A 16,208-nucleotide genomic window follows, 5' to 3' on the forward strand; every position below is an offset into this window, starting at 1 on the left:
TCTCTCTTGGTTTACTAGATTAAATTAAGACTCACATGTATTGCATATCACACCTTTAAAATATCAGACTAAAACATTTCTAAGACAGTAGAGCTTTAATTTCATTTGAGAGATTTAATAAATTACATACAGGGGGAAAAATAGAAAACAGATAAACCACTGTCTGCAACAGGAAAAAAAATCCATCATTAAGTTTTGGCACTCCTGAGGTTTAGGATGTCGATGGAATCCATGATGGGACCAGACCCTCATAACTCAGAGTATCTCATTAGGCTTTTAATTATAACATTGAGGCCTGGTCTACACTGGGGGGGCGAGCTAAGTTAGTCTAAGTTACACAACTTCAGCTACGAAAATAGCATAGCTGAAGTCTACGTACTTAGAGCTATTTACCGCGGTGTCTTCATTGCTGTAGGTCAACTGCTGATGCTCCCCGTCAACTCCCCTTACGCTTCTCGCTCCAGTGGCGTACCGAAGTCGACGGGAGAGCGCTTGGCGGTCGACCCCCGCTGGATCGATCGCTCTGGAGGTAAGTGTAGACATGCCCTTAGATTCAAGACTTCCATGATGGTGCTGAAGCAGTTCACTCTTAAGCTAAGATCCCATCCTACTATAGTTTCTAAGACCAATTTCTTTACATGATGTAACCCAAGTTTCTAGTTGATTTGCTTAATGGAAATTTCACATTTATTAGCACAGTTCAAAAATAAAACAATTCTAATAAAAAAGCAAGCTAGTCTCTTGTAGATTAAAGGGGGAAATATTAAAATAGAGTAAGTTACGTTAATACATTAGCAACTTTGAGTTCATCTTGTGGTATGAAGCACTGTCTTAGGATAAAGATGGAACATGCAGTAAGACATTTAATTAGGGAGAGGGAACAGGTCATGGATCAACAGGGTTGAATGCATATTTGAGAAGCTTGGTTATGGGTGCAGGCAACTCTTTGGGCCCCACCCTGCACCCCACCCTATTTACAAAACACACCCCTGCTATCAGGCAGAATAAGAGTCCATGTTTAATTTTAGTAAGGAGTCAGAGCCCAAAGGAGTAAGTGGTTTGGGGCAGCAGGAAGGAGAAAAAGGAGTGAGCTACTGCATATTGCTTTGCACAAGGCCCCATGAAAAGTAGGGCATGCCAGAGTTTGAACATCATCATATTGAAAGAAAAATTAGATAAAACTGGAAAAGTACCAAACAAAACAAATCGCAAACCCAGAGGGGGATATAATTCAATGACCCTTGGAGAAACTGCATTGTTTTATTAAGCAATAATGTATCTTCCAAGCACTCAATGGCAGCTCTGTGGGTAACTAGTTTAGCCAACTGGGGATATTCCATTATTTCATAATTGTGTGGATCATCTGATTGCTACTATCTGCAAATATTTTTAAAATTAAGTAAATATTTGAAACAAATACCTTGTGTATAAAAGCAAAACATACACCTCATGAGCAAGGCATAGCAGTAGAGAAGGGAAAGGGATGAAGTGATACTCAGAAATTGCAGTGACCTCAAAATAGTCTTAAATTCCAGAATTTAGGGGTGAAATTCTGGTCTCAAAGTCAAATAGCAATATTCTCATCTTCAATTGGGCCAGGATTTCTCCCCAGGAGTGGATTCTTCCATTTTATGAACTTAGAAAAAAATAGAGGGGGTGGGGCTCAAGATGTTGGCGTCATGTCATTTTTATCTACAGTTCAGAATCGGTCCAATTATCAAGGAAAAGTTAGACAGACAGTGGATATTTTGACAGAGTTCACTTGTGGTACAACTTATTCCATATGAGAGTGACTTTCATAATTAAACAGAGACCTAGACTGAATTACAAAGATTTTTTTTTTGAATGGGCCAATCCTGTGAGGCAGTGACTTGAATGGGAGTCAAGGGCACTCAGCCCCTCATGAGAACAGGCCCTGTATCTCTGTGGAAAAATAGATAATACTGGGCTGCTTCCCATTCTTAATGCTGTTTATTTGTATATAAGCCCCTTCAATCACATGCATGAAAAATGTGCAGAAAATGAACAGTCATAAATGTTATAAAACAAAGTTTATTCTGCAATGTTTTATATTGAATTGCATCTCTTTGGTAAAAATAAACTTTATAAACATTTTAATTAACAGAGGTTAGAATACAAAAAACTAAACTTCTGTAAATTGTCTTTAAAATGGGTAAAGGACTGAACTAGGGCTGTGGGGGTGGGTTAGGATTGGTCATCTACTGGCAGAGTTATTCTAAATAAACCCAAGACATTTCTTATGCTACATTAGAAAACAAGCTAAAGGGAGTATTTTAAAACAACTCCAGTTGCTTTGATCAGAAAGCATTCTTACAATTTCACTTTTAAATAAATAATAGTTACAATGAATTGGCAATTATAAAATGTCTTATCACTATATGATGGCAACATAATACTTTAAATTATGCACTTAGTTTGAAGAAATGTACATTTATAAAACAGTCTTGATAATGGCACTGGCAGATGTGAAGAATGTGCTTTAAGATAATGGCAGGTGCAACATTTAAAATACTCTACTTTTTCTTTCAATAAATATTTTGACTACACCATTATTAACATGTATGAATGCTTTGCTTTAACCAAAGCTTTCACTTTTTAGCCTAACAAAGAAGTTGAATGACTTGCAACTTCCATTTTTAAAGTTGGATTTTAAAACATTTGCTGTGATTTTCACAGAAGCAATAATTTAGTACTGGAATTTGAAAGACTGATTCAGCTTTTTATAGTATTCACATCAGTATTTAATAGGATAGCCTCCCTGGTAAACAGGTCTCATACACTTCTTCATTTTAATTAAGAATTGCAAGTGACATTAACACTTTCCCTACCCTTTTAACAGCTGCTAAAATATACCATTTGGTATGAACTCTTTATATAATGTCACTGAAAAAGCAGTTAAAACACCCTTCAATTTATACTATATACACCATGGTCTAACTCAGACCCCAAGGTGTGTAAGTGAAAGGATATGAAACTATATGAGGTGAATATAAAAGAAGGGTAATCCACAACAGAATAGGATGACATTCACATCCTCTGCAGCAGGAGGTGTTGAGATCTGAGAAGCAAGAGATTGCAGGAGGACACCACAGCCCTTCTGTCTGCTGGAACAGAGCACTGAGATTAATACAGGGACATGCAGGAATGCGGTCAGTGGGTGAGTAAAGTAAAGATCCATCTGCCTTTACACTTGGTGGGGAGTGCAGCACTGACTGTAGCAATGGGTGCAAAGCAGTTGTACAAGTGTCCTGTGCCCTACTACCGCTTGCTCAGAAGGGAAGATTCCAATCCCCCATCTCTCTCAGTTCATTCATTTAGGTTTTATGTGAAAGGTGCAAATTGCACCCTTAACTTTTTGTTAATTACAGAATGATTTTATTGCTCTGTCTTTGCATATGGAGACTAAAATGCATTATAAATCTATCTCCCAATTCTGACACCCTCACTCATGCTGAGTAGCACAACTGATTCCAGTGTAAAAGTGGTACAATCAGGCCCCTATTTAGTGTGGAATCTTTATTTTGAAAACATTGATTCTGTTGGGAAATGAAGGATAAGATTTGAACAGGTTAACATTCTTACCAAGGCAAACTGCGAGAAAATGAGTATGAATACAAATTCAAATACTGGAAAATTTAGGGAGTGATCCACCTTCCTTCCTTTAAGGTTAACAGAAAGGCTGTGATTGACTTTATCTGGAGCTTAATACAACACTTATTCCATAGTGTTGAATTTAAAAAAATTGAGATATACAAAACTTAAATGAATTTCAAAGTGATATTAATGATGCTTCTCCATAGTTGAATCATTTTTATATTGCTATAATAATAATAATTACTTTTACTTTGCTATACTGAACATGTTTTGTATCAAACTATTAAAAAGTATATTGGCAAACACTAGTGAAAGAAATGTCAAGCATCAACATGTACATCTCAGTGTTAAGAAATCCCATGTTTGTAATTAAAATTAATGGGGTTTTTCATTTGTTTGTTTTTCAATTGTGAGATAATGGGTGAAATTAATTATCTGTTCAATAACAGATATGGTCAGCTAATTCACTGCTCGAGACATCTAAGAAAGATGCAAATATGATGCAAAATGGAGCACATTTGTATACCATTTTTTCCTCAGTATAGGTGGACAGGTGTGTGTGTGTGCACAGTCACAGTGCCAGAGAGACAGATTTCTTTTTTTTTTTTTTTTTTACTTTTATGCTTAAAACTAAAAGTGGAGCCCTCTTAAAGCCACTGGATTTAAATACCAAAGAAACGCTATGTTTCAAGATGCTTGAATATCTTGGGGCCTGATCCAAACAAAGCCCATTAAGTCAATGGGAGTATCTCCATTATCTTCAACAAGCACTGGAGCAGAACCTTAGAACAGTAGGCCTTCAGCAGCATGGCTGTATGAATACTTAAACTGGAAGGGATAATTATACGGGCAGGATACATGGAGAAACTGACAAGTAAGAAAACACCGAACTCTAAGAGCTTTGTATCTAAGTGGCCAGAAAAACATTATCCCATTAGTAACAGTTTAGCTTCATTTCTTTTTGTTGAATCCAGCATTGTTCTGAACAACCAAACACTGGACACGGTTTCATATATGGGTATACAGTATTTGATTCTAATTCTAAGCCATCTTGCCCAACACTTATTGAAAGCAGCAGCTTAACGTATGAGCTAAACAGATTCATGGCACATCACACTGCCTCTCAAACACAGGCAAAATGACCTCTTAAGTTTTATACTATGCTGAAACATACTTAAGGCATTCTTATACTTACAGTACTGTTAAACTTATTCTAACATGTCTGTGTACCCATTTCTTTTGCACAAAATACTAAAAAAATTGCCACCATCTACATTAAGAGTTAAGCAGTCAACATTGAGCTTTTTAAAAAAATCCATTACACTCGATTACTATAACATTCTTGTCCACAAGATGTTTGGGTTATAAAGATTATTATTGCAAAGGTGATGAATTTTAAGGAGCTTCACTCCCAAATATGAAGAGACCACCATGAGTCACAGTGTATGCCCTAAGAATGCCATGCTATTGGACATACACTGTAGTTGAAAGGAAGCTAAAATGGTACATACAGCATGAAGCAGAAGCACAGTAATCAGTAGACTTAGACCAAAGTTACGGTAGCCGATATTAAAACGCATGAAGTGTATTTAGAAATTAATGTAATTAACTCAGTTTTCCTAATCTTAAAGGAAACTATTATATTATGCTTTTCTTAAACATGACCCAAAGATCTTTCCAGCAGTCATTTACAATTTAGCCATCTAGACTCTCCACTTCATTTGTGGACTGAGACAGCATGAACTGTGTATTTGTTAACAAGTATTTTTTACACATGAAAAACAAAACAAAAACAGCAAAAACCTTTAGCTAACAGCTACTGTGTATTCCATAGTTGGGGAAAATGGTAAGTGGCACATGTGCAGTGGCAGCTTCTTACTGTTTGCTATACCAGTGAAAGTTATTTGTGTCTTGGGGAGGGAGATGGGGAAATTGTGTCCCTTCACCTAGGGTGAAATTCACTGTGTGGAGTAGGCCTGCACAGGGGTAAATTTCACACATGCATCTGAACCTATGCATCCCCCTGTAAATGGTCAAATATTCAATCACTGGTCATCAAAAAGTATACAGTTAGGTTTTCACATGTCATGCATCTCTCCTAATCTGAAAAGATTAAATAAAACATTTTCTAAGCAATGATTTGAAAATAAAAGGCCAAACTAAAATTAGCATCAAAAAAATAAAAAACCAAGTCCTCTTATGGCTTTGATCTTCCTTATAAAGGGTAAAAGTAGAAGAGTATTGCCACACTTAAAAAAAATATATGTATATATTCACACTAACAAGCATTACTATTTTTTCCTCTGCTTTTGACTTTGGGTCTTTGCAGTACTTATTAGGGAACCCAAGCATGTGCTGATTCCAGCCAGGTGGAGCAGAGACCCAGCTGCCTCTTTCAGCTCCTCATCAATTTCTTGACATAACTCCTTGAGAGCTTTCTTGCTAGGCTGACTTTTGTCAGAGGTATCTACACAAGGTTGTGATGAATAGCCACTGTCTCCAAGAGGGTCGTCTTCATAGTCAATGTCCGTATCCACTTCACTATGAAAACCTTCACTGCCATCGCTTCCTGCATGGCTGGTCTTGGAGATAAATTCATACACCTCATCAACAGAGGACAAGGAAGACATGCTGGACCTAGATGCACAACATTGTGAAGCCATGCTGCTAGCACTGTAATTGTGATCCTCCTTTGGATCAATATTAGTGGCTGCAGAATGATTTTCTTGCAGGTTTATGGAACTGTGATGATTAAATGCACTGCCATAACTCCTCTTCTTGGGCATCTTAAGAGGTTGGGCCTTCTCACCTATTGAAAGCAAAGATATATAAGTAAGCAAAATAGCTCAAACTAAAATCTGCCATCCCAGTCTATCAGACTGATGTGCAAAGGTAAGATTTTTAAACTGAGTATTTAGTTTACATAAGGTGTGATGGATCCATCATTTAATGAACACTGAATACTAGAAGATCTTGATATTCAGCAAATCCTGAATACGAATAGTAGTGGTAGAGACGTGGGCTAGAAGTATAGTGTCTCCAACTATGGAGTGGCAGAAGGCAACCAGACTAACGAGAGAAAGCAGAAATGGGGTCCCTGTAAAACTGGGGAATGTTGGCAGAAGGGGCTGAATATGCAGGATGGCCACCCTACCATTTATAAGCTAGCCACAGAGTTTCTCAACAACGGGTCCGTGGACCGGCACCAGTCCCTGAGATCTCCCTGATACAGTGTAGGAAGGCAGCAAGCCAGTCACTGCTATTAAAAAGGTTGAGAAACACTGAGCTAGAGCATACCTCACTTCTGAAATTTTCAGCTATAATTTTTTTAGCTTTCAGTAAAGGAAAAAACAATGCATAAAACCGTTTATGCTTACAGTCTAAAATCCCTTGTTCAATGGAAGTATTTAACAGCATCATTGCAGTAGCAGCATCAATATCAGATTCTGTAAAAGAGAGGAAGCAAAAAGTTAGGTTTCATTTTGGGGTGGGGTGGAGAACAAGGAATCCTGCTAAAAAGTAACAGCAACAATAATACGCATTTATAGTTGGACACACAATAAATTGGAATCATGTGTCGAATCCCAAACAGGCATGACTGCTGTATGCTTAAAAATTAGCTTAGGAGCATGAGTGAATGTGACTTGATTAGAACTACCATTGCAGAACAAATCACAGTGTATTTTAGTGGTGATATGAACATTTCTAATGTACATTACCAGAGCTGAAGTCAAGGAAGAGTAGCATCACATTAGGCAGTTTTGTATATGTATGATCAGGCTGCAATGTTATATTTATCTATGAATATTTGCTATTCATAACAATACAATACAAAGAAAAAGATTAGCCATCTGCCACAACAGAGATCTGCCTTAAGCAGCCTTGGAACTTATTCTACAAACTACATGTTTGTAGAATTGGTGCATTAGTTAAATACAGCACTGAGATTCAACATGGATGAGAAGCATCTTTATATTAGTGCAATACAAAGAGCTTTCCTTGCAATATCCATCACATTACCCACATGTCAAATGGAACAACAGCCAAGCAGAGAAACAAAAGGAAAAAATTATAGAACTCTTCAATCTAGGGAGCATGAAAGTATAAATAATAAATGGGCAATTGAAGACCTAAAAATAATTAGATAAACAGCATTGCTTTTACTCAAAATTACACATGTAGCTGTAGAAATTCTATACAGCAGGATGAAATCATCAGTTTTTTGAAGAGCCCAACAACAACACTGGACAGTACTGTAAAACAACTAAAGTTACTAACTGGAATCAGAATCAGATGGGTTAGCAATTAGCTCTCTGCTCACAATGAAAGAGCTATTGTTATGTTCTCACTAGAGCTACTGAGCACACCTTTTCCTGATGGTGATCCACCTACTTAGGACTACTCTATCTACAAATAAAAATCAAACTAAATTATGTCTATTTTCTCATCTTGCTCTTTATTTACACCACACTTGTCCAAAAATATGCCTTGCAAATATTTAGTGGAAAAGGTTTCTGTCTGTCTGTCCTATTCTACGCTATTTCAGGGCATCTTAAATGTATTTTAAGCAGAGGAAAGCAATAAATGGGCCTTACAGACATTCTCTCCCTGATCTTTTTTCAGCAGCATAACAGAATCAGACACACATTTCTCATGTATGGTGCACGGGTCAGACAAAAGGAAAGCACCTGTTTATGGTATGAGGGAACAAGGTGTTTCAAAGTTGGGAACCCCCTATGAAGTAGCATGGTTGTCTCACAGAGGGAAAACACATAGTGGGAGTAAGCATGTATGGGGAGTGGTGGACTGAATCCGGGGCAATGCCTGGGAAAGGAACCTTTATGGGGGAGAACAGGCTACCAACACCCTGCAATCCTGCTGAACAGGGTGAGGGAAGAGAAGAGAAGCTGGCTATTCAGAGTTTTCCCCTGTTAAGCATCTGTTGAAGTTTAAACTGGTGGTACACAGCAGCTCATATGGCTCTTTGTTTTTCCTGACGGCAATACTAATTAATTATTATTAAATGAATAGCTATCATCCTTAGACATGGGAGCTATATATTTACATTTCAAGAGGAAAATAAACAATCACATTGGGTCAAATTTCTCCTTGACCAGTGATGAATTCAGCTTAATTTTTAGGAAGAACAAAGTCACATTTGGGATCATGTATAGCAATTTGGATAATCACTAGAATGTCTATGCATTTACAAAGCTTTTCTTAGAATTCACTTCACAGAAGGCCGTGAAAAGCCAGCTTGATACTATTTCAGGAAGGGGGGAGACTGAGCTTCTGTTTTCAGTGCTAACTATAGAATATATACATTTTTCACTGTTAAAATGGGAGAATGCTAAAACAAAATCCTTTACAGTCTGCCCTACTGCTCGTGAGATTTTTATTCTTTTCCTTTCCAAAATGATGTTGGCAGCAACACCACCACTGAATTTACAGATCTTATGTAACCAACTGACAAAAAAAGTTGTGAACCATTATTTTGCTCCATTATCTTGATCAGGAAGTGTAATGTTCAGAATTATCACTTGCTGCCACAGACATTTTCTTTTAGCATATGATGTTGGTATAGAAACACCACTTTGTTAAATGTCAAGGAGTTATAAACATTAATTCAAGACAGAACTACCTGCAAGCATGGTTTCTGCGTCTCAGTACCCCAACGCAGAACTCATGAGTTGCAGTTCTTTCTTTTGTCTTGTAAACAGCTCTTCAGATCACCACTAATGTATTTTGGCTTGTTCTCTCTTGCTGGAATATACTTTCCCAAATTTATGCTTCCCCAGAACCATGGCTAAAGAACACACTAAAAGAAGTCTTCAGTCTCAACAACAGCTGCCTCCTAAGACCCAGGGAACACTAATGGCTTGCCTCTAACAGAGAGGATTTTCTGAACTGTTGTACGATATGCAGAAATTCAATTAGAACTGATACAAATTCTTGATACCCTTGGTATATCAATTGGAATGACTAAAATCAGAGGTGATGCATTTGACACAGGGTCACATTCCCCTCCTCCCCCGACCCAAAATACACCATCTCCCCATCAACAGTTACTCATGGTCTCTTATTAGCAATCCCAAACTTGTATGGGGCACATCAGCACACTCATTTAAAAAAAGAGTGAGATACAGAATTCTATTCTACAGCAACCCTTGGGATACTTAGAACAAACATGTCTATCCTTTATTCCCTAGGGAAAGTGTGCAGAAAAGGCTCAACAGCTGTTCAGCAAACAGGCCAGGAAACATCCTAAGTCCAGCATCATGGGACAACCAAAAACCTGGTTTGGATGAATGAAATTTAATGCTGCCTGCTGAACAATCCTCAAAAGTCCTGACTAACTTTTCTGGTGGTCTGTGGCTGAAAATTAAAACTAACCTCCCATTTCATTTGCCTAAAGCCCCACATACAGCTGAAGAAATTGATTATTTAATCTGCCTGTCTGCTACATCACTAAATTCCTGCTTAGGTTCTATTAAGTCAGTTGTGCCTCATACTGGAATTTGAGAAGAGCGCGTAAGGTTATTCCTATATGGCTAAAAAAATAAAATAAAATAAAAACATATTTTCTTGGCAGCCAGTCAGTTCAAGATCCAGGATAAGTCACTTGACACCCCTCTCCCCTCCAAAACTGCTATCAGCAGAGATCCTCTACAGACACATTTCCTTCTTGCTCAGGACACTAAACCTCTGGTGGAATATGCCTTTTTACTGATCAGGCAAGCCCTGAATTCAACCATATACAACAGGCTCTGTAGGAATCCTAGTTCAGGTACTCGGTATATGGTGGTTTTAGTATATTTCTGGAACCACTGTATAGAATACGATGTTTTGAAATCAGAGGCCGCTTTTCCTATTTAGGGAGAAATGAAGTGCCAAAATTATGCTTGGCCTTAGATGGAGATAAACTAAGGTGAAAGATGTACCATTTACATATAACAATAACACTACCTTTGAATGTGAAAGCTGGATTGCCCTAATGGCTAATTTTTTCCTGGTTGAACATCAGAAAGTCTACAGGATAGGGCTACTGCAAGATCCCAAACCCTTGTTATACTGCACTCGTCAAAACCTAGATGGACAGATTAGATAGAACCAGCTGGGATGAGGAAATGGCTACCAGAAAGGCATAATATGCACTTATAGTTAAGTGACATTTCTTTTTTGTCCATGTGGCAAAGAATCCCAAACATACATGACTGTTGTATGACTAAAAATTAACATGTTATATACTGAGGATGAGAGTGTGACTTTATTAGAGCTACCACTGCAGAACAAATCATAATGTATTTTAGGGATGATAAAATACTTCACTTCAGCATCAAAGAGAGCCTTCTATAAATGACAGGGCTATTGAAGTGCACTGCATACTTGGCGTACATACTGTGTCGGGTGGACACACATTAAGATGTACTAGAGTCAAGACAATGTGGTTCAGATCAATAACTGAGTATATCAACAGGAAGATTCGAGACTCTGCTAGGACTTGAACAAAGAATTTTCAGATCCAAATACACAACTTAAAATGAATTTCCATTAGCTTTCAGTAGCAGTACAGCTTATATCTTTTCAGCCTTCGAGCCATTAGTGAGTGAAGTTCTCACAACAGCCATAAATCACACAGAAGGATGACTACATTTTGAAGTGTCTTATAGGTGCTATCTGCTCTACAAAAATAACTATGCTTAAACAAGGGTTGTGAGGCAACATTTTTTTATGTCCTCATGGGAAATGAAAAATATTGTATTACACTGTTGAGCCCTAACAGCAGCTAAACATATTGTTAATCCTTAACAGTGTGCTGATTCAGGCCCTTCCAATCTCTCTCCATTACCCTTTTTGGGGGATGATTTAAAGGTGTATCTATATTATAAGAGCCATTAACTGTAAGGAAGGTTATGTGATCTAATATTTATTTTATTACTAATTCGGTTGGGAAAACAGAGCTATAACCTGAATATGGGAGAGTGTTACATATTAAGATGTCAACAGCTCTATCTAGAGCCAATAAATACATCAAAACCTATTTGATCTGGTGACAGGTTCTATGGTACCAATGGAAACAAAGAACAAGACAGTGGAGTAAACTTTTTCTTGAATAAAAGGGATGGTATCCTCCTATGCCCTTGAGGCTGGCTTGAAAATGTAGTAAGTGTCACACGTGTTCACCATGGTTGACACCCACTTGTCAATGAAGACAGATGCACAATCCTCCCTTTAAAAAAGGGTGGGGGGCAACCCCCCCCGATATTGCACAGTAAAGGCAGTCAGAAAAATCAGCTTCTTGTTAGAATTTGCTTCATCTGAAGGCAAATGAAATTTCCCTTGAAAATAAAATAAAGGAGAAGGGAAGGAACCTTTGAAAGAAGGACAGCCCGTGATAAGGAGTGGTGCAGAGATAAATGGCGCGTCTCGAGAAGGGAATCTTTATCATCTGTCACATCATTAACAGAGCCCTGTACTCTTCAGACTGCCAGGGGGACCATCACATGTTTTTATTATAAATCATCCTCTGCCCTTACTGGCTGTTGGAGCACAGAAGGCCATGAAGGAGGATTGGCTTCTCGAAGAGTGGAACCCCTTCTCAGCACCAGGATGGCGAAAGACAGACATGCTATATTTCCTCCTTTGCATAACTGCAAGACTCACATCTGGATCCCATAGTATTTTATGGATCTCATGAGTAGACCATAGGAAATTGTAATCCTGCACCTCTGCCTTGTGGGATTGATCCAGGATTTATCCAAATGCAATTTTTCTCCTCTGAAAGGTAAAAGCTAACATTTTTTGACATTGCAGAGAGATGTGCTGGCCCATGGTGCAATCATAGGGTTCTTCTGGCTATCACATTAATCATCATGACTTTAGGCATAAATCTTCAGATACTCCTGTACCTTACAACATAAATAACCAGAGTCAGGGCTATACCAGAGAAGAATTTTTCTCCCTCTGTCATAGAGAATAGAAAACAAAGAGAACAGACAAGCGGATTTTAATACACAAAGCTTTGCAGGATAAGGCCCTAAGACTAGCCATAAAGCAGGATGTCCTGCACAGAGCATTTATGAGGTGGAATGGCAGTGTTAACCAGGCTACTCTGGATTTACTTACACCATGACATCCTTGTTTCATAGAAGTACAGCATATGCCCATATCATTCTATGACATTGCACACATTGGTGTAATTACACCAAAGTACAAAGTGTAAACTTTTTTTTAAAAAAAGCTCTTGTGATGGATTTACTAAAAGAACAAAATCAGTTTAAACCAAAGACACACTAGGACAACTAAGGAGCACTCTATTAACTGACTTTTCTGAAAGAGTCTTTGTACACTTTGACAAAAGTCCATCTGCACATTTCAGACTGCAATTTATTCTGAATATGAATAGCATTGTGGGAAGGCAAAACATACAGAATATTAATGCCATAATTACCTTTTAGAGACCGGCCATGATTCTGCTTAAGTACTGAGGTTAAGTAATGAGGACAGGATGACCTACTGAAAAGAAAACAATTTTTACTAAAACCATAAATAGTACTAAATTTAATATACTGTGAATAGATGAAGTGAAGAAATTTCTATACCACAAAAAGTTAAAAGAAAAAAGTAATTAAAATAGGAGAGGTAAGCCAAGGAAGCCCCGCAATTTCTACTACTTTTGGTAGCTAGATAGTAAGCAAGCCAGTCTGATTACAGAACTATATAGATTTATAATCAGGACTCAAAAAAGCCCATTCGCTTTGGGGTGATTAGGAAACTTTGCTTGGCCAGCCATCAACTTGTGCAGATTCTAAGTGTTCATTAAAATTTTTTAACAAGCTCTAGCCTTTATGGTTGTGAAGAAACTTTCTAAATATGACCTAAGTGTAAATCAGTGCAGTGATGTCCAGAACTCAGGTGCCTCTACTGTTGCTAAGGATTTTGCCAGGCTGTAGCTAAATGAAGACTGTCAAGAGTCCTGTCAGTTTCATTGCTGCTAACCAAAATGTAGTGGTCAATGACGAATTAAGTCAATCTCACTCTGCAGTTGCTAGAAAAAGCTCTGAACAGAAGTAGAAGCAGGCTATGGAACTTTTTACCGGGGAGGATGATTCAAAACCTGAGGCTAAGGGAGCAGTAAAGCAACACAGATATGTGCCTCTTCCCTTCACAGCAGCCAGGAGGCTTGGAAGGGGGGCAAAGTAAAGCACTCCCAGGTCACGTCTACACTACCTGCCGGATCAGCGGGTAGTAATCGATCTATTGGGGATCGATTTATCGCGTCTCATCTAGACGCGATAAATCAATCCCCAAATCGACGCCCGTACTCCACCTAGGCAGGAGTAAGCGGAATCGACGGGGGAGCCGCGGCGGTCGACTTGCCGCCGTGAGGACGGTCAGGTAAGTCGAACTAAGATACTTCGACTTCAGCTACGCAAATAGCGTAGCTGAAGTTGCGTATCTTAGATCGATTCACCCCCTCCCCCAGTGTAGACCAGCCCCCAGACACACTAATAGCCAGAAGACTACAGTGGAAGGAAGGAACAGAGAGACTTCTTTTTCCAAAGGAAATGGGGAGCAGAGGAGAGGGCCTTCAAATGTAATCAGACACTTAAGCCCCCAAACAGGGTCCAGGGACAGGTGAGGGGAAGTTGGCTTGTCTCCTAGATGTTGCCTTTGGAGATTGTGCGCTCCTCCACCCCCATCTTTTATATTGGTCTCTGAGACACTGAAGACAATGCAGGAAGTGATACACCGTAATATTACAGAAAAGACAAAAATGAGAGAAAAAACAAGGAAGAAAAGGAGGAATAGAAAGAAAGAAAGATATGTAGTAAGCAGGTCTGCTTAAGCAGGACTTGACTCAGACATTAATTGACAAATTTCACAAGTATTTGTCAAATAAAATCGACAGATACTTTTTTGTATTATCTGACCAGCTCTAAAGCTGGCCATATACTATTCTGTGAATACATTATTCAATACAAACAAGTGAAATTAATCAAGTAGTATATTCAGAAAATATTTTTGATATTCAACCAGCCCTTGTAGTATGTTAAATTTCATTAAAAATGTATACAAAAGAAATTTGATTAGCAATATGTTGCAATTAAATACCACATACAACAAACTGTGCACAAATGTTTTATTCCTTCAAATTGCATGGAACATAGGTCTTTCTTACCATCGTAGAAGGATTTGACCTCAGGTTAGTAGGCAATGATAGATTTTTCAAGCCCAGTGTATAATCAGAGCTTTGCAATGAGCATGGCCCATGATTAAAGATTAAAAAACCTGGGTGCCTAAAAAGTTAGGCAACCTTATTTTCAGAAGTACTTCTAAATCCATAGTTAGCAAAAGACAGTTACCTTTTCCGTAACTGATGTTACAGAGATGTGTTGCTCATGTCCATTCCACAATAGGTGTGCGTGCTCGCCACGTGCACCGGTGCCGGAAGTTTTTCCTTTAGGAGTACCCGTAGGGGAGCACTCCTAGCAACCCCTGGAGTGGCGCCGCTATGGCGCGGTATAAGGGGCTCTGCGCGCTCCCCCCATCCTCAGTTCCTTCTTGCCAGACAACTCTGACAGCGGGGAAGGAGGGCAGGATGTGGAATGGACATGAGCAACACATCTCGAAGAACACCAGTTACGGAAAAGGTAACTGTCTTTTCTTCTTTGAGTGATTGCTCATGTGCATTTCACAATAGGTGATTCCAAGTTATATCTGTTGGAGGTGGGTAGGAGTTCACAGACACTCAGGACGGAGCACCGCCCTACCGAACCCGGCGTCCTCCCTAGTTTGGGAGACGGTCGCATAATGCGAGGTGAACGTGTGGACCGACGACCATGTGGCGGCCCTATAAATGTCCTGAATAGGGACGTGAGCCAGAAAGGCAGCCAACGAGACTTGCACCCTAGTCGAGTGCGCCCTCACAATTGGCGGAGGGGGAACTCCCGCCAGGTCGTAACAAGTACGGACACATGAAGTGATCCAGTTGGAGAGCCGCTGAGTGGAGATCGGCCGACCTTTCATGCGCTCGGCCGTGGAGGTGAACAGTTGCGAAGACTTCCTGAACGTTTTTGTACGTTCCAGGTAAAAAGCCAGAGCCCGTCTCGCATCTAGACTTTGGGTGCCATTGAGAGGCCAAACAGGAGGACGGTGAAGTGTTCCTGTCCTACTGTGAAGTGGAGGAAATGCCTGTGGCCCTCGAATATATGAATGTGGAAGTACGTGTCCTAGAGATCGAGGGTGGCGTACCAGTCTCTGGGATCCAGGGAGGGGATGATGGAGGCCAGAGAGACCATGCGAAACTTGAGCTTTACCATGTACTGGTTCAGGCCTTGCAGGTCCAGGATGGGCCTGAGCCCCCCTTTTGCCTTCGGTATAAGGAAATAGTGGGAGTAGAACCCCTTGTATCTGAACTCTGCCGGCACCACCTCCACTGCCCCTAAGTGAAGGAGCCGCCCCACCTCTTGCTCGAGTAAGCTCGCGTGAGAGGGGTCCCTGAAGAGGGACGCGGAGGGAGGGTGGGTGGGTGGGGTAGAGAGAAACTGGAGGGTATAGCCCTGGGAGATTGTGTTGAGGACCCATTGGTC

General features: G+C 39.5%; 1 protein-coding gene across 2 annotated transcripts; it reads right to left on the reverse strand.

Moving 5' to 3' along the window:
* Positions 1 to 4,649: 4,649 nt before the first annotated feature.
* LOC112126071 (forkhead box protein N2-like) lies at positions 4,650 to 13,133 on the reverse strand. 2 transcript variants are annotated; one of them, XR_002909778.2, is made up of 3 exons: positions 13,067 to 13,133; positions 6,993 to 7,061; positions 4,650 to 6,424 (listed from the first exon to the last, which is right to left on the reverse strand). XR_002909778.2 is itself a non-coding variant. In XM_029913607.1 (2 exons), exons 1-2 carry the CDS (start codon positions 7,033 to 7,035, stop codon positions 5,907 to 5,909), a joined length of 561 nt encoding a protein of 186 aa, XP_029769467.1. In that variant the 5' UTR covers positions 7,036 to 7,342; the 3' UTR covers positions 4,650 to 5,906. The 2 variants fall into 2 exon arrangements, 1 of the variants encoding a protein (XP_029769467.1); XM_029913607.1 differs by lacking the exon at positions 13,067 to 13,133 and having other exon boundaries at positions 6,993 to 7,342.
* Positions 13,134 to 16,208: the final 3,075 nt, after the last annotated feature.

This window comes from Terrapene carolina, unplaced genomic scaffold, assembly GCF_002925995.2.
Source record: "Terrapene carolina triunguis isolate 2854851 unplaced genomic scaffold, T_m_triunguis-2.0 Scaffold742, whole genome shotgun sequence".
Taxonomy (NCBI): Eukaryota; Metazoa; Chordata; order Testudines; family Emydidae; genus Terrapene; species Terrapene triunguis.